Source organism: Geospiza fortis, unplaced genomic scaffold (assembly GCF_000277835.1).
Source record: "Geospiza fortis unplaced genomic scaffold, GeoFor_1.0 scaffold4, whole genome shotgun sequence".
Taxonomy (NCBI): domain Eukaryota; kingdom Metazoa; phylum Chordata; class Aves; order Passeriformes; family Thraupidae; genus Geospiza; species Geospiza fortis.
The window spans coordinates 449049-470204 of record NW_005054475.1 but is presented as its reverse complement, the minus strand read 5'-3'; the positions used below and the strand labels follow the sequence as shown (position 1 = coordinate 470204).

The 21156-nt window shown below is 49.0% G+C and overlaps 1 protein-coding gene across 2 annotated transcripts in view; it reads right to left on the bottom strand.

The window, feature by feature from the left end:
- EIF4G3 (eukaryotic translation initiation factor 4 gamma 3) overlaps positions 1-21156 on the bottom strand; it is a 96740-nt gene that overhangs the window by 15910 nt on the left and 59674 nt on the right. Inside the window, exons 11-23 of one of the 2 annotated variants that reach the window (XM_031062990.1) lie at positions 20799-21051; positions 17651-17808; positions 16422-16547; positions 15239-15349; positions 11431-11601; positions 10259-10456; positions 8986-9132; positions 8084-8320; positions 5918-6022; positions 4183-4315; positions 3184-3278; positions 1544-1637; positions 910-1027 (exon numbers count right to left, since the gene is read on the bottom strand). In XM_031062990.1, coding sequence (XP_030918850.1) covers positions 910-1027; positions 1544-1637; positions 3184-3278; positions 4183-4315; positions 5918-6022; positions 8084-8320; positions 8986-9132; positions 10259-10456; positions 11431-11601; positions 15239-15349; positions 16422-16547; positions 17651-17808; positions 20799-21051 — 1946 coding nt within the window. The remainder of the gene's footprint in view (positions 1-909; positions 1028-1543; positions 1638-3183; positions 3279-4182; positions 4316-5917; positions 6023-8083; positions 8321-8985; positions 9133-10258; positions 10457-11430; positions 11602-15238; positions 15350-16421; positions 16548-17650; positions 17809-20798; positions 21052-21156) is intronic. The other variant, XM_031062989.1, reaches the window with a different exon arrangement.

Sequence of the window (21156 nt, the reverse complement as noted above, 5' to 3'; positions counted from 1 at the left end):
CTGGACAGGGCTTGGAGCAGCCTGGGACAGTGGAAGGTGTCCCTGCCATGGCAGGGAGTGGGAATGGGTGATCTCTCAACTCTCTCCAACCCAAAACATTTTGTGGTTTCATGAGAGTTGTATTTTTTACCCATAAATTAAAAAATATCTCCCAAAGAGTAAGGCTCCCAATGATAGGTGACAACGATCTGTCCTATTAATTACTCTGTTAATGGGCAAATCGATGCCATCATGGAATAATTTCCAGGCAAGCCCAAGCTTTACTTGAAATAGGAGGGAAAACATTGGAAGCACAACCCAGGAAAACACTTCAGCAGCTTGTGTGCACTGGAAGGAAGATCCAGTGACATTTTAAATGAACTGTACATTTATAAACCGTGCCTAGAGTTAATAAATTATTGAGGGTTAATACATGTTTCATGCTCCACGCTGGAGTGGCTGGGGCCCTGAAGGAATTGGAGTGAGAGAGAGGCTCTGCAGTTTTTTGTTGGATGTGGGAGCACGGGCAGGTCACACCTGCTGGGAAGGGTCAGACATGGTTTTATGCTGCATTTCTGCCAGCTTTTAGGGGTGTTTTCCTGGATAAATAAACCTACTGACCTGGCTGAATTCACAGCCATTAAATCCAACCTATTTATTACTACATTTTATCTGAAGAGTTTTTAATCTGTTAAACACAACCACCCTTGGCTGAAGGGTGAAGTGGAAACTAAAACATTAATCAAAATGGTTTTAAAAATTAATTCCACCTCTCTCTCCTATGATATTATAAAATACAGGCATGTTAGAAGCTAACTCAGAGTGGGAAAAGGACCCAGCCATTCCTGGAAAAGCAAGGAATTCTCTTCTTTCTGAGTGCTGGTGCCAAAGCAGGGGGTGCAAAGGGCAGCAGTGAGGAGTGGCACTCACCTCGTTAAGGCCCTGCGAGATTCTAGTTCTGAAGATGCAGATGAGGCAGATACTGGGGACACTGGAGGCTGCAGGGCAGAAAATCTGTTCAGACTTGTGGCACTTGGTCGCAAGGAGTCTGGAGATGGTGGAGACAACACAGAGCAGAGCGACAAGGTCAGGAGCTGCTGAGAGCTCAGCACCACCGAGCAGCTCAGCCCAGCCACGGGGACAGAACTGCAGGGAAAAGGCTGGGCCTGCCCCACGTCAACCCTTCCTGCCAGGAGGTCACACAGAGGGGACAGAGGAGCCCCAGGGGAGCCCTCACTGGGGACAGCTCTGATCCCTGCCTGTGAGCAGGGACAGCACCCAGGGAAGGGCTGGAGCTGGGCCAGGGGGGTTTGGGCTGGAGCTCAGGAAAGGCTCTTCCCCAGAGGGTGCTGGCACTGCCCAGGCTGCCCAGGGAATGGTCCCAGCCCTGGGGCTGCCAGAGCTCCAGGACAGGCTGGGATTGTTGGGGTGTCTGTGCAGGGCCAGGGGTTGGATTTGATCCCTGTGGGTCCCTTCCAGCTCAGGACATTCCCTGACTGTGTGAACCCCACCCAAACCTGCTCTTTAGCAGCAAAGCCGAGGGTGAGGGTCCATCCTGACTCACCCATCTCGCTTGCCTTGGCTCCACCACTGCTGCCCTTCCCCCAGCTGCCCAACTGGGCTTTAGGCACGAGCTGAATCTTCTCATCTATTGTGGGCTGTAAAACACACCAAGAGGTACAATTACAAGGGCAAATCGTACAGTGTAATCATAAATGGGAGATTTTTTGGCAATAATCCCAGTCTTGTGAACACCAAAATACACCTCACATATTTCTGGAAGACTAAACTGTGGCCCAAGACAGGGGACACAAACAACAAAGGGCAATCACAAAGAGTCTCTTCCAAATGTCAATGAGAGACATTCACAGTGAGCAGGAGCTTCTTTTTATTGGGAATTCTGAAGCTCAGGAAGGTGGAAAAGCTCAGTATATCCGTATCTGAAAGATGTTCAGTTTGTCTGTGATGTGTAAGCCAGTTTCACTGTCCATCAACTCTCCAGTCATGGCTTTGGGGGGGATCTGCAGGACACCAAACAATCCAGAGGGCAAAGAACGACAACAGGTCACAGAACTTGGAGGAAGTGGTGTCTGGCAAGAAGAGAATATTGATTTTACAATGTTCAGTGGGAGAATTTATTGACAAGGAGGTTGTGACCTCACAGATCTCGGAGGAGCTCCTCTCTCCTTCCAAAGCAGCTGCTGTGGAACCAGCTCCATTTGTATGGAGCAGAGGAGAAGGGCTTTTCCCAGGTGAGCTGTAAGCCCAGGCAGGAGGAGGCTGAACCTCTCCTGCTAATGAAGTTTTGGAAACTGTTTTATGACTTTCAGAAGGAACAAACTCATTGGATCTGCAGAGGGGCTGCAGTCTGTCCAGGTCCTGCTTTACAGCTCACCAAGAATCCAGGCACTGAGTGTAAAAATTCAGGGCAAGTGACATTAAGTGGGACAAGGGAATATTTAGGAGTCAATGATTTATGCAAAGACCAGACTTCTCCTTGGCAAGAAAACCCAGAGCTGTTCTGAAGTTCAACAAAGGAGAAATCTCTAACTTGCCCAACCTGAAGCCTGGAAAACTGTCCCAAATTCACCAGTTCAGTGGTGAAATAACAGGAAGATGCTCATCTGGAGGATGAACATGAAAGTTTATCACATACTGGGGGATGTAACCATGCCACCAAGTTGAGAAACCCCTAAAGCAGACACAGCTCTTCCCATTCTACTGGAGCATCCTAAGTCTGGAGTGCTGCTGTTTGTGACACATCAAAATGGATTTTTTTGGTGAGGAGCAGCATCAGATGAGGATCTGAAGAACTTGAGGCAGCCAAGGATTTCCAGCAGGTGTTTGAGACCCCCAGGTGATGTGTTTGAGACCTCTGGAACATGGGGGCTGTGCTGCATCTCCACGTCACACAATACCCTGGCTCACATTTTCATCACTGAATAAAATGCAGATGTTCTGATTGTGAGAGCTTCTGGATTACCAAAAGGACACTGTGAACCTGAGAAAGAAAGTCTGTACACTCCTTTGCCTCAGGACAAAACAGGAACATCCAGAAGAAAATGCAGCTTGATTTACACCCAGAATTACCTCTGAGGATTTAATGTGCCCCAGCCCCAAGTTTTGACCTGCACACACCATCCTGGTCCTTCCTGGACTAGCAGATGTTTTACTGCCCTGAAGGAGGCTTGTGCTGGCACCTACCTTGGTGATTTTAAGGAACTTGGTGGGGTCCAGCACTCTGCTGTTCTTTGCCCCCTGCACAGTGTTCCAGCCGCCTTCGTCGACCCGCGGGACACCTGAGGGGGACAAACAGAGCCATGTTTAGTTCAGCTCAGCCCAGCCCAGCCCAGCCCAGCTCGGGCATGAGGAGGTTTTCCCTCTGTCCCCCTCCAGGTGCTGCACGTTCAGGAGCTCACAGGAGCTGGTGAGGTGAGAGCTGTCCCTGACCAGAGCCTCACTCACCCCACAATTCCTGCAGTGCTTGGCTGGTCTGACATGGAGCCCCTCAGGCACTCCCAGGTCCCTCACCTTCTCCTGGTGTCACTTTTAGGATAATGAAAGTCTACATGGATTTTCTTTACACCCTGTTTTCAAAGTACTTTCATTTGACAATCCTTAGAGAATCCCCCAATCTCTAAAGAATCCCCAAAATTACTTTCTCCTTGCCCTGCTCTGTCCCAGTCTTCATTTTCCCAGTCACTCCAACTTTGTCTTCAGACAGTGCCCTGAGGGCCAGGAGCAGTTTAAGGTGACACCAAGACACTCCCTCACACAGATTCAGCACCTCATGGCTTTAACAACTAGAGACAACACGGTTACTCCTGAAATGAGATGTTTTTGTCTCAAAATGAGACTCTGCAGTGCATGAGAATGGATGGCAAATCTGACTCGTAAGTAATAACTTGTTAGAACAGATTTCTGGCAGCCTGTCACAAAATCAAACATGGTTTGCATGAATGGAATGTGTAAGCACTGTTGGCTTGTGGTTGGTTATTTTCAACCATGAGATTTGCCCCTGAAAATCCCCACAGCCAATCCATGGCAGATCTGCTCCTTTTCCAGCCTCTGCCATACCAGGCCCCAATTTCCTTTGCTCATTACACCTAGGAAAAAAACCCCACAGATTTTTTTCCTTTTATGTGGGATTCCCTCTAAGGGCACTGGATGTGAGATGAGCAGCCAACTTGGCTTTTACTTTACCTGGTCTCCTCTTGTCTTTGGTCATGAGTTGTTGCACCTTCCTCTGTTCTTCCTGCTCTTCAATTTTGGCTTCTTTATGGATCTGCTCGATGGTCTTGGGGCCCTGGTCTGCTCTCCGTGACACCCAGTTGCACTGGGGAAGAAGCAAAAAAAACCAAACATGTGCTCAGGGAAACTTCCAGGGGAGCTTGAAACATGGAGGGTTTGAATATTGGGAATGAGGCCTCATCCTCCCACCCTTGTCATGCCTTAGAGGGGCTGGAGAAAATCCTGTGGAGCTGGGACACATGGACATGGTTATGGACACATTATGGACATATTATGGACACATTATGGACATGGTTATGGACACATTATGGACATATTATGGACATATTATGGACACATTATGGACATGGTTATGGACACATTATGGACGTGGTTATGGACACATTATGGACATATAATGGACATGGTTATGGACATATTATGGACACATTATGGACATGGTTATGGACACATTATGGACACATTATGGACATGGTTATGGACACATTATGGACATGGTTATGGACATATTATGGACACATTATGGACATGGTTATGGACTTGATTATCCCAGCACCCCAGAGCAGAGCCTTGTACTCAGGTACAGAGACTGCAGCCAAGACCTGACTGAACTCATTAATCCTCAGCCTGCACACTCCCAACTTCTCTTTCAAGGCTCAGAGGAAAGAGAAGAGCTGCTGTCACTCTCTGTTTATGACTGATACTCTTTGTGGGAGCCTCTCCTCCAAGCTGGAGGGAAGAAACGAAAATAAAAAAAGCAAAAAGTGACTGGTTTTCAATGGAGACAGTGCTTTGCACTCCAGGAATGGTGATGGCTGACACAGGGATCCTGCAGAGAGGAGCAGCTGTCACTCCAAAACCACTTTCCTTGCTTGATGTAACTTTTCAGCCATGCAGTGCCCAGACCCCTCCAGCCCTGGAATGACCACACTGTCCCTTATCTTGCTGCAGCCTCATTACAGCTCTTGGGTTAATTATCTACCTGCAGCCAAAATGGTCACTTCAGCCTCCACACAACCCAGAGCAGCTCCCCTGGAGGGGAATTACAGGTGCTGGGAAGGTTTGTTCCACCCATGGTCACATCTTCACCTGCACAGTGTGGGGACCCCCTGCACCCCAGGTGTACTGACCATGGCACCAGGACAACATGGAGACATCTCCTGGCTCTGGACAGCCAGACCTGGGGGAGAAGGGAACAGATCTCCCCCTAACATCCCACTGGAGCTGTGAATCCCTGCTCTTGCATGAGAGCTTATCCAGCCTGGATGTGGAATGGAACATGATAGACTGGTAGGGGAGCTGGGAATGCTCACCTGCAGGGCAGAGGGCCCCAGGGAGAGCTCAGAGCCCTTCCAGGGCCTAAAGGGGCTCCAGGAGAGCTGGAGAGGGACTGAGGACACAGGGAATGGCTTCCCACTGCCAAAGGGCAGGGATGGATGGGTATTGGGCAGGAATCGTTCCCTGGCAGGGTGGGCAGGCCCTGGCACAGGGTGCCCAGAGCAGCTGTGGCTGCCCCTGGATCCCTGGCAGTGCCCAAGGCCAGGCTGGGCAGGGCTGGAGCAGCCTGGCACAGTGGGAGGTGTCCCTGCCATGGCAGGAGGTGGAATGAGATGATCCTTGAGGTTCCTTCCAAGCCAGACCAGCCACCCACGATTTCACAATTCTACTCACTGGAGCTGGGACCTACCAGCCTTAGGTCTATTACATCCTGAAGCATGAACCGAATCCTTGAGGAGGTTTTCCTCTCTTTCACAATCTTCTCCATCTGATTAAAATACTGGTCCATGCGGGGCTAGACAAGAAAAACATCATCAGCACATTGTGGAGGAAATGAAAACACTCCCTGGAGGGGCACCCAGCAGGTCCTGCATTCTGGGATTTCTGTGCTAGAAACATCAGGGACTCAGGGCTGCTCCCCAGAGAGGTGAGTGCTGGGTCTTGTACACTCCTCCAGGGTGGATTTGAGGGTGCACAGGGCAGCACGTGCAGGAGATGAGGCACAACTGTGCAGGCACACACTTTCTCTGGGTTTTTAATTACACAAACCATCTACACCCTCTGCATGTTCATAATAAATATTACATCCTTTAAAAATATATCTCAAGCTGAGCTTCCAGATTGAGATATCAATCAAATATCTCAAATTTGGAAAATCCAAATCAACTGTGTGCTCACCTCAGCCCAAGAAAAACTGGCTCAGGAAACAAAATGGGTACAAACCAGCCTAAGACACATAAACCATTCCATGGTTTGTCCCCTGAGCTGAGCCAGGCCAGACTGAGCAGCAGCTCTGGGTCTCTCTGCAAGAACAGTTTAATAGGCTTGGCTGCGGGAAAACCCCACAAACTCCCATCCAGAAAATTGTGATGTGGTGGAATCCCAGTAGGTTCACACTAGGACATAAAGTGGGATCAGCAGAGAAGCTTCTGTTAGGTTTAAATTTGGCTCACCAAGCTCTAAAAAGGCTTTTTCTCAAAAAGGGGCCTCTGGTTGTTTCAAACAAGAATTTCAGAGCAGTTTTCTACCATGCTTCCTACTCTCTTCACTAAAACCAGCTAAACCCTTGTCCATGTAGTTAAAGAAACAAGAAAAAATCAATTAAAATTTGTGTCTAGCCTTGCCTTGAAAGTTCCAGCTCTGGGAGCAAATGTTTCCAAAGTTAGGCATGATGGGGAAATATTTCTAATGGACTTTGTTTAGAAGTTTTAATTAAAACTATGACTAACAGTTCAGTTTCAATAAAAACACTTAATAAAATGTCTGCCCCATTCAGAAGGAATCTCTCAGTCTTGACAGAAATAACCAACCCCAAAGGCAGGACAGAGGCCTCTGGAATTGCTCCTTTGCCCTGCCATGCCCCAGCTCGAGGGGGCAGAACCAGCAGAGCACCAAAATGTCACTTTTAGAGCGCTCCAAAACACCAAAACAGCATCCAGGCCTCATCCAGCCTGGCCTCAGCCTGGAAGTCAGACCTGGTTTTCCTCCCAAAGCACCCAGAGAAACTGAATCCCACTCACAGCACGGGGTGTTTGCCTGGGACTGCTGATAAACCCCGCTGGTTTGGTCAATGCTCACAGAACAGCCTGGGAAATTCCTTCCCCTAAGGCTCAGGACTGATCTGCTGCAATCCCTGAGATCCCCGAGTGCAGAGGGAACTCCCTGCCCGGGGCAGCTGAACACAATTAGCTCCGTTTGTTTCCAGAGCCCAGTCCCACTGATTCCTGGCAAAACCCTCGAGCTGTTCATCCCAAGCCTGGTTTTTGAGAAGGAGCAGCAGAGTGTCTGTGCCAAGAGAAGCTCTTGGAGTGCACAGTGCTCTGTGCTGCAGATATATTTGCTGGAAAAGGGGGAAGGAGGATGCAGAACAGCTGCCACATCCCAGCACATCTGGGGACAAGGACGACACAAAACACAGGCACCCCTGAGGCTCAGGTGGGGGTTTGGACTGGTTAATGAGGGTGATGCAGATTTAACCTGAACAATGCATTTCATGGTGGCTTTTGTAGGTAACATAAACCTTCAACTGGAAATAATAATGTTTTGGGAACTACAAAGGAAGAGGGACATTCAACTTGGAAAAAGGAAACGTTGAGCATTTCTGGGCTGTGTGTTTGGATAAAATCTTTGGAAATAACAAGTGGAGAACACAGTTGAAAATGATACAAAATCTATGACAGAGCAGGGAGCGAGGCCAGGTCATGACGAAACATCCACAGAGGAGTGGATGATTTCCTCATGCCATATGGAAATTCCTGAAGAAAAAACAAATCTTCAAATAAAAACACCCCACACCCATTTTTCCAGCTCTGCTTCTTCCAGAGAACCTCATCCCTCGCTCCCATTCCTGCCCCACCTTTGCCTTCTCAAAGTCCAGGTCCTTGCCAATGGTCGTGAGCAGGCGGCAAAGGCACTCGAGGGACTCCTCGTCGTGGTTTTTCAGCAGCTTCACCACGCAGTCGTGCATGATGGCCTCTGTCAGCATCTTCAGCTTGAAGAGCTCGCCGATGAATTTGATGTTCCCGATGGATCTCCGCCGGGCTTTGTCCTTGGCCTCCTCCAGCTCGTCGTGGAGCCGTGTCTTCTCCTCTGGCTGGAAAACAGCAAAACAGCTCTGCAAAACCACAGTGCACAGAACTGTTTGAAAGATCCAGTTTTATGTAGAGGACCTTCATATGAAATTAACACAAAAAAGAGGAAGCTGGCTGAGTAGCAGCCACATATATTTGGTATTATGGGATATTTCAAAAACTCTGATCCCTTGGTCACTTTTATTATATAGGTAGATTATATATGGATTTATGTTGGACTTGAGCTTGGGAGCAACCACAGGTTTGGTGGTGTGGACATTCAGCAGCTTCTGGGCATAATTCTCATATGGAGGAAGAGATTATCTCCTGGTTTCCTTGTACAGGGATGAGGGAGGCCTTCAGCTTTCTGTCTCAAGTTCCATTAGGCTAAAACCTTCATGAATTTTTGTCAAAGAACTTTATAGTTAAGCACAAGTGGTCACCTCCTCCCTCCCCTCCCTTCTGTTTTCATAGACACTGTTCATAGACACTGTTCCCTCTTTTACTACTAAAGCCCAGAAAGATGCTGGGATAAACCCACTGTCAAGGCAAGTATTTTTTATTATCCTCAGGCACAGTGACAGAATGAAAGTCTCAACTCCAAAATCCCCCCAAATTAACTGCTGTTTCAAAAGGAAATAATTTTCTGAGGGAGCTCTGAGAACTTATGGAGAAAAACACCACTTACAGTGGTGGCAGCTTCGAGTTCTTTCTGCTTCTTTTCAAAGACATCATCGTCAGCCTTGTCCTTTTCAAATTCCTTCTGGCAGCGATTTAACAGCAACTTACGGAAATTTACTGTGCTCCCAGGTTTGTCTGCCATGGGCACTTTCAGCTGGAGTGAGAAGGAAGAAAAACATCAGCAGAAATAGGGACAAACTCCACAGAGGAGGGGTCATCCATAACAATTTATTTTGCTCTTCATGTTGAGCTGCACGGCTCCACAAGGCTGTGAAAGTAAAGCCTCACATCAGGATTTCCAGTGGAGTTTTACATTGCAGATGTAAAGTCACACTCCAAACTTGGCTGACAACACCTCCACCCGGGGATGGAAATTACATTTCCATCCATATGATCCCTTAAAAACACCCTCTGCTTGAAAACACTCCTGTTCTGTGCTGAAGGCTTAAGCCACATTCCTCCACTGCATGTCATGCAGGACCTGGAGAAAAGGGGGTTGTCCCAAATTCACCATCTGAGAATGCTCTGTGCCAAGCCTGGCTCATCCAGGGCTCCCTTGGAACTGACAGACACAGAAGGGTGGGCAGGCCCTGGCACAGGGTGCCAGAGCAGCCATGGTTACCTGTCGCTACCGGACACGCAAGAATGCAAGCACACCACGGTTCTCCAGGTGAAGCAAGAAAGAGGAAGTTTATTCTCTGACTCCAACATTTATAGTTTTCCAAAAGTGACAGTGGATTGGAGGGTGATAGGGACACCTCTCCAATGACACTGGTCAAACCAGTAGTCCATCAACTTTCTCCTCCTCCATAGAAGAAGACAAAACAATCAGTTATTTACAGAAAGCGTCTGGAACAGTTCACCACAAGAATGGCCATATCAGAAGGCCTAGAAAATCTTAAAAAACCAGGGTGACAGTTACCCACCCCAGAAGTGTCCAAGGCCAGGTTCGACGAGGCTTGGAGCAACCTGGGATAGTGGAAGTTGTCCTTGCCCATGGCAGGGGGCAGAATGAGAAGAGCTTTAAGCTCCTTTTCCTGCCTATACTATTCCATGCCTCTGTAATTCCATGAACTTCCCAGATACGACTCATCTTGTGACCAGGTGGAGCAAGGAGTCCTCAACTCCCAACAACTGCTCCAAGCAACTCCCTCTGCCTTGGGCATGGCCAACAAGAACTCCACATTAATTATTCCTACTCACACTCAGAAGCTACCACTCTGCTCTCTGCAGTTTCTGTGTCTGCCCCTGAGCCCAGGGCAGCTCCTGTCCCCTCTTACCGTCACCAGGCAGCGGCACATGTTGGCGTAGGCCACGGAGAAGCTGGGCTCGTCGATGGCCTTCTCAAACACCAGGTCAATGACTCCCTTCAGCCTCTCCTCCGTGTCCACCGTCAGGTCTGTCACCTGCTTCATCAGCTGGTTGAACATCTGGGGTGTCAGCTTGTTCAAGATGCTTCGTACCTTGCGGAACAGCTCCTGAGGGACACAAACGCTGCAAGCTCAGGCACAAGCGGTGCAGGTGGATTTCAGGAATGAGCCAGGATGCTTCCCACAGGACAATGGAGACATCCAGTAGGAATGTCTGGGAAGATGAGTGACATACCACAGGTTTCTGCACAGCCCAACCCCACTCCTCACCTGGCTACCAAAGACAAAGACAATAGGGCAGGAGTTCTGGGAACACCAAGTGGTTTTGTCAAGTGCAACAGAGGCACAAAACCCTTCCTGTCAGAAATACTCTTCTTTATATCAGTTTCATCCATGAGATATAAACTATCAGGGAGTGGCCTCTGTCTCCTTCAGCCAGAGGTAATCAACCTCTCCTATAATTCACTTTAAGGTACTTTATTTTTTCCTATCCAGGATGATAATGAGGTCAACAATGCCACCATTAGCTCCAAGAATAGAATTCCAGTGTCCTTCAAAACCATTCCAACTTATCCTACAAATAACAAGCTTGACCACCAGACAAACACCTCCTCCCAGAGCGAGTGCCCCATGGAGGAGAGGAGAGGGAGAAGGACAGAGGCAGCTCCAGACAGCACCGTTGGGCTGGGCAGGACCAACTGAGGGATTTCACAGAGGAACCTCAGTCTTGCTGAGGATTCAGGGAAGAAAGGTGGTCTAAAAGGAGATGAAAACCAAGTTCTGTGCTGGGAATGTAATGCTCTTTGCTTTAGAACAGAGACAGAAATATTCCAGTAAAAGAGCAGTAGGAGAGCAATGCTGGAGGAGAGACAGGAGCTTGTCTGGTGTTCTCTGCTTAATATACAGGACTGGCATTTCAACACCAGGTCAAGAATAAAAATACAAAAAATACCATCAAGGTAGGGGAAAACTGGGATTCCAACTGGAATGCATTGCCCTTTTTCACTGTCTGATACAAGAGGGAAGCCAAATTCCCATTACCTGGGGCAGCTGCTCGCCCTCAGACCTGCTTATGCTCTCACCTGGGTTTTGACATTTTCCGGGTCCTCAGTTTGGTTTTCCCTCTTCAGGCTCGGCTTCCAGGCGTTCTCTGCCTTCTTCAGGTGCACATCCTCCTTCACACACACAGTGATGATCTTCCTGGGCTCCCTCCTCTGGCCAGGCTGAGATCTCCTCGGTCCAACATTCAACAACTAGGACAGAAACATTCCTTGTTATATCCCACTTTAGGCTGGGTAACACATCCCGGGCAAACACCAACACCCACTGACGGCACTGCTGACCACCAGCACGTCCTGCTGGGACACCAGGAGTCCCTCTGCCCCAGCACTGCTCCAGGCTGCTCACAGGGAACGTGGAGACACCCAACACATTCCTCTGGGCAGCTCTTCCCACCAGAGAGATGGGGTAACTCTGCCTACACAACCCAGCAGCACTCCGGGGGCTGCTATGGGGGCAGAACTGACCCCAACTGGCCAAAAGTGCCTCTTGGGATCAGAAACTGCACAACTGAGGCATCACAACAAGGTGTGGAAGAATTCAGCCCTTCCAGGTGTATTTCAAACATGCCATCCCAAGCACTTAGACAATGAGAAACTGGCAGCTCTGCCAGAAATGTTAAGTTTTACTGGAGGTTGCTTCCAACAAAGCCATTTTGAGATGGGAATTATGTAAAACACAGAGAAGGAGTATCACTGCAGCTCCTGCACTCGAAAAGTATGGATCCTAACAGATATGGGACAAACTCTGGGTTTGTCTCTGGGTGGTTTCACAGAAGAAAGGGAATCAGGGTGCTTTGGAACTGCCTAAGCACCTCTGCAATCCTGTGCAATTCTGTGGCACAAAACGTGCCACAGCTGGGGAGTTTTTCACCAGATGTACAAGAGGTAGGGCACAAGACACCCCCAAACCTCCTCTCCATCATCTGATTAAGGACTAAAGGTACCAGGTGCTATTGGGAGGTTGCTCTTCCCCCACGCTCTTTCACATTTCTGATCTCATTTATCACAAATGGCCAACCTCAAGGTACAAATTAAGCAGCAAAACTCCATTATCAAACCTGGTACTTCCCACAGCAGTAATTAATCTGCTCAGCAGCCACTCATGGAAGATGGGCCATTTCAAAGACTGCTTTGTTCAACAAAGGGATTCAACGAGCATCAAAAAGGCCACTGCAGTTACTTGAAGAGCTTCAATGAATAGGAGGAAAGGGCTCTTGGCTGGTGCCTCTTATGTCATACATCAGCCACAAACCTGGGTTTGTGGTTACTGAAAGGCAAAATTCTTCTTAAAGGCAGGAGGGAGTGGAACCACTTGCCTTTGACAAGGTAAATGTGTGCAAATGAGCAGGATCACCAGCAGTGCTGGAGCTCTTGTTTGGGATAACAGCAACAGAGGAAGATGTTGTCAGAAGACAACGACCTCACCCTGAGGAGTGACCTGCTCCCACGGTGCCTGGGAGAGGGCTCCAAGGGCCAGGGTGTCACTGGGCTCCCCTCAGCTTACAAAGACCCCTGTTCACATCCCCTGCCCTGCACAGAAATAGCCTAGCAGATCATTCAAACTGCACGGGGCACAAGCCCCATGAATGCTGCAATTCACAGAATCCTTTATCTTGGAAAAGATCTCCAAGATCTTCAAGTCCAACCACTTGTAGCACAACCCCACCAGTCAGACCACTGTTGACTCCTCACTGATCACTCCTGAGGAGTCAACAGTGGAACAGGGAGCCTCCAGGAGTTTCTGTGTGTCAGGTGCCTTCCTAAAGTAGACACTGATCTCTCCCTGAGTCCCCTCACAGCTCCCACCCTGAGCCCTGACTGACACCGGTCTGGCTCAGCAAGGCCTGGCAGCAGCCCTGCCTTCACACAGCACCTCTGGTGTTACACAGTTCTGCTGCCCAGGCTCTGACCATGCTGCCCACGTGGAGAGAAGAGACTTCCCTCCAGCTGAAAGACCAGACAATGATGTCACAGAAACTGACTGGGCACAGCCACGTGTGCCAGAGCTCAGCACACACCTCCTGCCCGCAGACAGCTCTGTAATCAGAGCCAGGCTGCAGCGTGCCCTTAAATCCCAAACCTTTGAGCTCATCCCCCCAGAACAGGGGCAAAGCCAAGGAGAGGTGACCTGCAGCCACCCCATGTCCTGCACAGAGGCAGCTCTGGTCTGAAGGACCCCCCAGACACACCAGGCTGTAGCACACGGGACGGCACTTCCTCGGGCACGGGTCCATGCAAACGTTCCTTTCCAGCAAACACCCACCCACCCCTGAGGGAGGTGACTCCCTTGGAAAACTGAGAGATGCACTCCGTGTCACCTGTCACCTCCTCACATCCACCTGCCTTTGAGCCCAGATCTTTCAAGCATCAACACAACGATGACTTTCTTTGAGACTGCATGTTTTTAATATCTGTGAATAAACTCAGTTCAAACTGCGTGATTAGGTTTTCAATCAGTGAACAGAAGTATTCTTTGAAGATGTAATAACATAATAGATGGATCTAACTTTTAAGAGACATGGTCTAGGGGTCTGGGGTTTTTGGCTCCAGATTGATACAGCAAGTTCAAGAAGTGCCTGAGCTCAGGCCTGGCTTCCTGTAAATAATGATGGTTCTGGAGCATGGGACAAGTACCAGGTGATCCTGCACTAATCTGAATGACCTCTCTTCCAGAAGAAGACACGGGGAAGGAAAGCAGGAAGACAAAGGTACAAGACTCCTGCAGAGGAGCCAAAGACTCACAGCAGCACAGACTGGCCTGGTGCTGCCACTCAGGCCGCAAGTCATGGAAATAACTTTAGAAACCATCCAAGGAATTAAGGAAGTGCTTCTCCCTCTATAAGAGGCTTTGAATGCAGACAGTGAAATCGATCTTCGATGGTGGGAGGGGTTGTGCCTTCCAGGAACAAGAACTGAGGTGATTTCAGTTTCCATCACCTCTCAGGAAGGACAAAGCCAACGCAGCCTATGCAGGATGGACCCATCTGCTCCAGCCCCACATCTCTGAGTTTGCATCTCCTCACCTGCCACGCTCACCTAACCCTGCCTACACCAAAGAGCCTTCCCAGCTGCATCCTGTCCTGTGCAGCTCCACCCCGCTGCCGTCCAACACAACACTGGTTAGTGCAGAGACAGTCATAAAACACGTTCAAGCAAAAAGAGGGAAACAAAGACAAAAGCCAAAGAAGCGAAACAAAAGACTCTCAACGTGCCGGAAGCGGTTAGCGCTGAGCTGCTCCACATTATTGGGGGCAAGGAAGAGGCAGTGGATGGATGGTTGATGGCATGGCCTGTGCAGAGGTGGGATGGCTGGGGACAGGCAGCACACGCAGGGGTGGCCATGCTCACGAGAGGGGAACGTCTGCCATTGCTGGGCTCAGAACCCTCTGATCCTACAACCGCCGGCGTCGAGGACAGGCTGGTTAAACCACGGCACCTTCCAGCCCTCCTCCAGAACAAGGCAAGGAGAGGCTCTGCTCTGCAAAGGCGCAAATGTAAGATGTATGTTACGTGCTGAATGCTCCAAATGAACGGGGTAAGCGGGACTTACCTTTTCTCCCCCTTTCCACAGGTCTGCAAAGTGCAGACCCTCGCGGATCCCGCTCGGGCCAACGTCCCAGCATGCCCTCAGCTGGTGATGTCCCACCCACCACTGAAGACTGCCTAGAGGGGTACAACGCAAGTCTTGTTTCGGTTTTTTTTAAACAAGGTTGCACCTTTTTGTAAAGTTTTCTGCCAGTCGTTCTTTATCAACGGTGGGTGTTGGGGAAAAAAGGCAACTCTACAAAAAGGTGCAAAGTCTGGGGGGAGAGGGGGGGATTTGGCTTACCCCTATCGGCAGGTTCCTCAATGGTGGGTGAGGCGAGACCAAGAGAGGGCATGATGGGGGCCCGCACCGAGCCAGGGAGGGCAATCCAGGGGTGCTCTGCACTTTGCAGGCCTGCGGAGAGACAAAGAGCGACAGCGGCGTTACCCGGGCGCCGCAGGGCTCGGCACACTCAGCGCTGACAGGAGAGGAGGCGCCGCAGTGTGGCCCAAACACGGCAAACACCGGCGACCTCGCCAGGTTCTGCGGACCAGGTGGTGCTCCAAGAGAAACTGTGGCACCCAGGCAACTCCAGGACACTGGTGCGCACCCTGGAACTGAGGCACTGGCCACGAGGCTGCTCCCAAACCAGAACTATTACATTGACCCAAAATCGCTGGGTTTGACTCCTGGAAACCTGCACACTTGGAAGTTGGGGTGATTCGGGGAACTCTTCTGGAACCAGCAGATTTGAAAGCTCCACGATGGCTGTGTCGTTAGACACATCCAGATGGACACAGCAGAAGCAGCTCAACAGCAGAAAATCAGTGATTTTCCCTAACGGTGGCAGCGTCCTCCTCCAGTGGCACTGATGGGGCAGCACGTGCTGGGGGCACCTGTGCCCCAGGAAAAGACATGGCAGAGGCATGAGTGAAGAACTCACTGGGGGATTCAGAGGGTGGGCAAAGCCAGACACTGGGAGAAGGGAAAATGAAAGAAAAGCAGCAGGAAAGTGGAAAAACAAGGAATGAAGTGACCAAAGCAACACGTGGAAGCACAGAGAAAGCAGGAACACGCAGGTGCTGGCTGGATTTTGTTTGTTAGTAAAATCTCTTTGCTCTGTGGGTGTGTTTTGCAGCACAGCCCCCAGGCTGACGCGCTGACGCCGGGTCTGTTGTACGACGAACGCGCGACCGCGCACGCGACTGCCGGGTCCTGGTGTGGAAACGCTTCCACCTCTCCCACAGGGAAACAGGAAGGAGACAAACCCTTCCCAAACAGCAGCTCCCCATGACAAACATCCACAACCGTTCCCAAAGCCCCCACATTTTGTCAGCCAAGCAAACATCACCCCTGCATTCATCCTGACAAAACCAGAACCACCGGCGCATTGGAAGAGGCCCAAAAGCAAACATGAGTCCCACTGAGGAGGGACTTCATCAGTGTTAGGGCCAGTTTTGAAATGAGCAAGTTGGGGTAAACTCACACTTCCAGACACGTTTCTTCCCCCGGGGGCTTGCCTCCCAAAATCAGCAAAGGCTGGCGTGAAGTCGGGGCCTCGTGGCAGGATCCGGGGGTCCAGAGTCCTCAGCGGCAGCTTGGGCTGACTGACCTGTGCCGTGAGCAGAGCACACAGACAGGGAATGCTCAGCTCATGCAATCTACAGACAGCATCTGCTAAAGCATGACAGTCGTTTTTAACAGCCAAATTAAAGCTTTTAACAAACTGCTCAAGTTTTACACTCGTGATAAAAATAAGTATTTAATTTAAAACATCATTCGTTCATAAAACATATTCATTTAAAACATATCTTTAGGAGACTATTGAAGAAATAGGTGGAGCTCACAAACATCTCAAGGATTATGGAGGATAAAATCATAGTAACACAGGCCTGTCTTGGTTCAGGAGCATGAAATTGCCGCCTTCCCTCAAAGCAATGGCTTTTGTGCCAACATGAGAGATGGGCAACTGAGCCCAGGAAGCTCAAACACAGAACAGTGAGAAACAATCATGGGAAAGTAGAAGGTAGATGAAATAATTTTGGCAATAAAGCTGCATTTTACAGTTTGCCTGGGTATGAAACTCAGAGGGGAAATGTTTCTGCACACCCACATCCCCGAGTCTCAAGAGTGAGGCTGTCGTGGTTCCATCAAAGCCAAGGAACTCTCCAGTTCTCAGTGAGAGCAGAACGAGGCCTCAGTGTCAGCACTCAGAAATCCCAAGTGTTTCTCTAAGCCCAGACCTCCAGCAATCAGCTCTGAGAAGAGGCTGGAGAGAAATCCCAAAACTGCCCGAGAATGGAATTCTTAAAGATCTTTTATTAAATCAGCTTATAAATAGTGAAGAAACTGCTTCAGAACAAAAAAACAGTTTGCCCAAAAGCTTCTCTCTGCTTTTTAATTGATCTAATAGATCAATTAATTGATCTAACAGAAGCCACTGCCTCTCCATCCAGCCTTGCTTAGATCCTCAGCTCTTCATGGCCGGGTAATTTTAAATTTTAATAACGTCCTGGTGTAACTTAATCTAGATAAAGACTATCAAAAACGCTTCTGTTTTTAATAATCTGTGCACATTCATCAGGCACCAACACCTCTATTTGTAGAATTTTGTGATGAGACCAACTATTCCCACTTCCCACTAAAACCTGGCACGGAAATAGATCAGGAATGAGGCACTATGGATCTTTATTTATATCAAAACCCTGCACATACCTGTTTTATGGGCTCTCCTCTCACCTTGTCGAGCACCACGTCGCTGATGGGAGGCAGCCCCTCGGGCTTCTGGATGCAGGCAGGCATGAACTGGATATCCAGCAGGAACTCTCGGTCGTATTGCTTCTTCCCCTCTGGGTCCAGGGGCTTCCACTGCTCTATAGGGAGAGAAATCCCTGAGAGTCACAGGAAACAAACCCCCTGCTCAGCCAGATGTGCTTCTGGTAAATCCAAAGGGATGAGGCTGCTGCACCAGCCTGGGACATTTCAATTTAATTTGATTTTCATTTTGAAGGGAGAGAGGAGGGCAATGCATGTAACATTAAAGGGAAGTGAACAACAGGGAGTGTACAGCCAGGTCCAACCACAGATCTGGGCACTAATTCCAGTTCTAACCCATGTATGTAACTTTGACTTCTACTCTCCTGTGGGATATGGTGGAATGGGGACAATTCCCTGTTTCTGTGTGAAAATGCAGAAGTTAAAGGGGTTTGTCTGGTGTAAAAGGAAGTCATAAACATGCACTCAAGGAGAGCAGAGCATGGAACAAAAACACCCTCTGAAAATGTGAAACCATGGAACTGTGAACAACCCAGGCTGGAGATAACAAGCAGAAACAGGAGAAGCCACAACCACAGGCCATGATCTGGGAATTACAATTCTCCACCTATTTTACATGGGGCTTTTTGGGTGTGGAGGACTCTGCCTGGTGCAAATCACAGCATAAACCTCCAGGCACTTTAGCACAAGGAAAGTCAGCCTCTTGTGCCTGGAGATGGGATTTTCAGCACTGGCCACACAGCTTGTTTGAAATTAGGGAAGAAAACATGTTTTATCTGAAGGAAAACATCTGTATAGATGCTGCCTTTGGATCTCCTTCATGCCAGACTGCATTAGTCAACATTCATCAGCCCTTCAGGTATTTATTATTCCTTTATTTCACTCCCTGAGCCCTGGCTTTGGATCTCTGGGATTTCACCATCTGTGCCCCTGCAGAGGCCACAAGCAGGGACTTACTCCAACGATGGGTTTTAATAACTGGGACTGAAAATACACAGAAGTGATTGCAAACTTTAGCTCTTTATGCAGTTTTATTTCTACAGATCTTCAGGATACAGGGGTGCAGAAATGGTTTGGCTGGATCCTGGCTGGAATTCCTGGCCTGCCCACTGTTCCTGTCATTTAACACGGAAAAGCTCCAACACAACAACAAGCAGTTTAGGTGTAGTTTCCTTCTCCTGGAAAGCTCTCAATGAGCTGTTTTAATGTGAAGAGCAGCTGGGCAGCATCCCAGGAAGGATCCTCCATGCAGGAAGAGACAGGGATCAAACCCACAATTCCTCCAAAGGCAGAAATTCCCCTTTCTCAGAAGAGCAGAGCTGAAATCGAGGGTTGTTGTACAAGTCTGATGTATGTTGCTTTTCCAGGGATCCATCCAACCCTTCCAGCTGAGTGAAAGGACACGTGGACACAACTGGGATTGTTCTGACTGCATCAGCTGATGAATTATGGATTAACTTCAGGAAGTGGCCAGTGAACTGCTCAGGTACCCTGAGTGTGATGAGCTATCAAGAGGCCTCTGTGTTTTCCCCTCACAACATGCCTGTGTTGAATTAATAAAACCAAAGCAATTGAGGTCTTTGTCAGAACAAAGTGGTGCACAAATAACCACTGCAGTGGAGTCCTTTAATGGTGGTGCTCCTTGTCCACCAGGTTCTCCAGGTCCTTCCTTATTATTATTATTATACTCTTTAATTTCTGGGCTCCTAAAAAAATGACTACTTTATTCGGAGGGAGTTTCACTTGAATAAGAAATTGCTTAAAAATCGGGAGCAACTGAGAAGTTGGTCTCAAGTTCTCTCTAAATGAGGTGGATTAATTAATGTTCAGGTCTATAAATTACAAAATCTTCATAAATAACAAAAAGGTTAGGTCTTCATAAATAACAAAAATGCTCTATAGATATCCTATACCCTAATCAATGGGACTGAGCTGGGCAGTTCCTGGATCAAAAACCACAAACTGTTTCTTTTCCTTATTTTTCTAGAAATCCAAAGATCCATGCAATTGTGTAGTCAGGAAATGAAATCTTTATGAACACACATATTTGTATTTAGGACCCAATGAGTACTTTCATTTCTTATTTAACCACCTCTTATTTCAGAAGTATATTGGTTTATCTGGAATTTCTTGGATGGTTTCCAGCTGTCAATCACACAGGAATCAACTCTCTGTCATTCCACAGTGCTGTAGCCAGCATCCAAATGCACAAAAATTTCAAGAAATTTGTGATTTTCTCTTCTCTTGACCATGACCAGCAAGACAAAAACCATTTTCCCCTTGTCCTAGGGTGATGTTATGATGCTTGTATCCCCATTTGTGTGTTCTATTTATGCTGGATATCATGTTCTGTGCCTTCAGGATTGGCTCTGAAGAGCGAATGTTTTGGTTTGGTTTTTGTTATCAGCTGCTCCCCCACGGCTGGTGGGACACACAGACAGGGCAGTACATGGTGCTGCTCTTGCTTTTTGCTTGGCTTCACTTTGCTCTTGCTTTTTTGCTTCTGCTCATTAGTTAGTTTAGCTAAGCAGTTAGAATTTTCCCCTGGACTGTTTTTCCTTTCCTTTTTTTGGAACCACTCGAACCTGCTTCAGGCTGGGACCTGGGAACACTGACAGTTTGCACCTTGTGGCTGCAGCAGCTGCCCCAGCACAGGAGGGACTGATAACAGAGCAAGCAACCCCACGAGAGACTTTCTGGATTTGTCATCTTTTTCAGAGCAGTGAAAGAGTGATGTCATCCAGTACTGTTAATTTTGTGTGCTGGGGGTGCTGTGCCTGTTAAATAAACAGGTTCTTTCCACTTCTCTTCAAGGAATCCTTCCCAAATCGGTTGGGGGTGCGGCTGCGTGGGTTTGCTTTCTGGAGGGGCCCCTTTTGGAGGTTTTCTCCCAAATTTGCCCTAAACCAGGACACCCTTTTGCCCCCCGGAAGATCTCTCGGGGCCTGCTGGGCTGCAGATCTCTGCAGAGCTGACACAGTGCACACCAAATCCCCTTCCAGCCCCATGGGAGCACCCCGGGGATGGCACTCGGGGTGGCAGCAGCCCTCACAGGGGGAGGCAGAGCAGCAGAGGGAGCAGGACCTACCTGGTTTGTACTGGTACACGGGCCCCTCGCCGGAGCTCTCGGTGCAGCCGGAGGCGCCGTCGGTGCCCTCGCCCTCCGAGACGCTCTCGGCTCCGTTCCGCACCGGCTCTGCCTCCTGCTCCCCGTTCTCCTCCACAGCTTTCACTGCTTTGAGCTCTGAGGGTTCCCTCTCTGCCTCAAGCCCAAGGCTCGTTTTCTCCTGGTCGGATTCAAGTACTTTGTCCCCTGAAGGCTCCTCCTCCTCCTCCTTCGGCTGGAGCACGGACAGAGCAGAGGTTTTGTTAGAAACACCCTGACAAATTCAGTGCACGTGGAACGGCTCTTCATGGATTCACACGGCATTTTTGGAGCAGCAGGA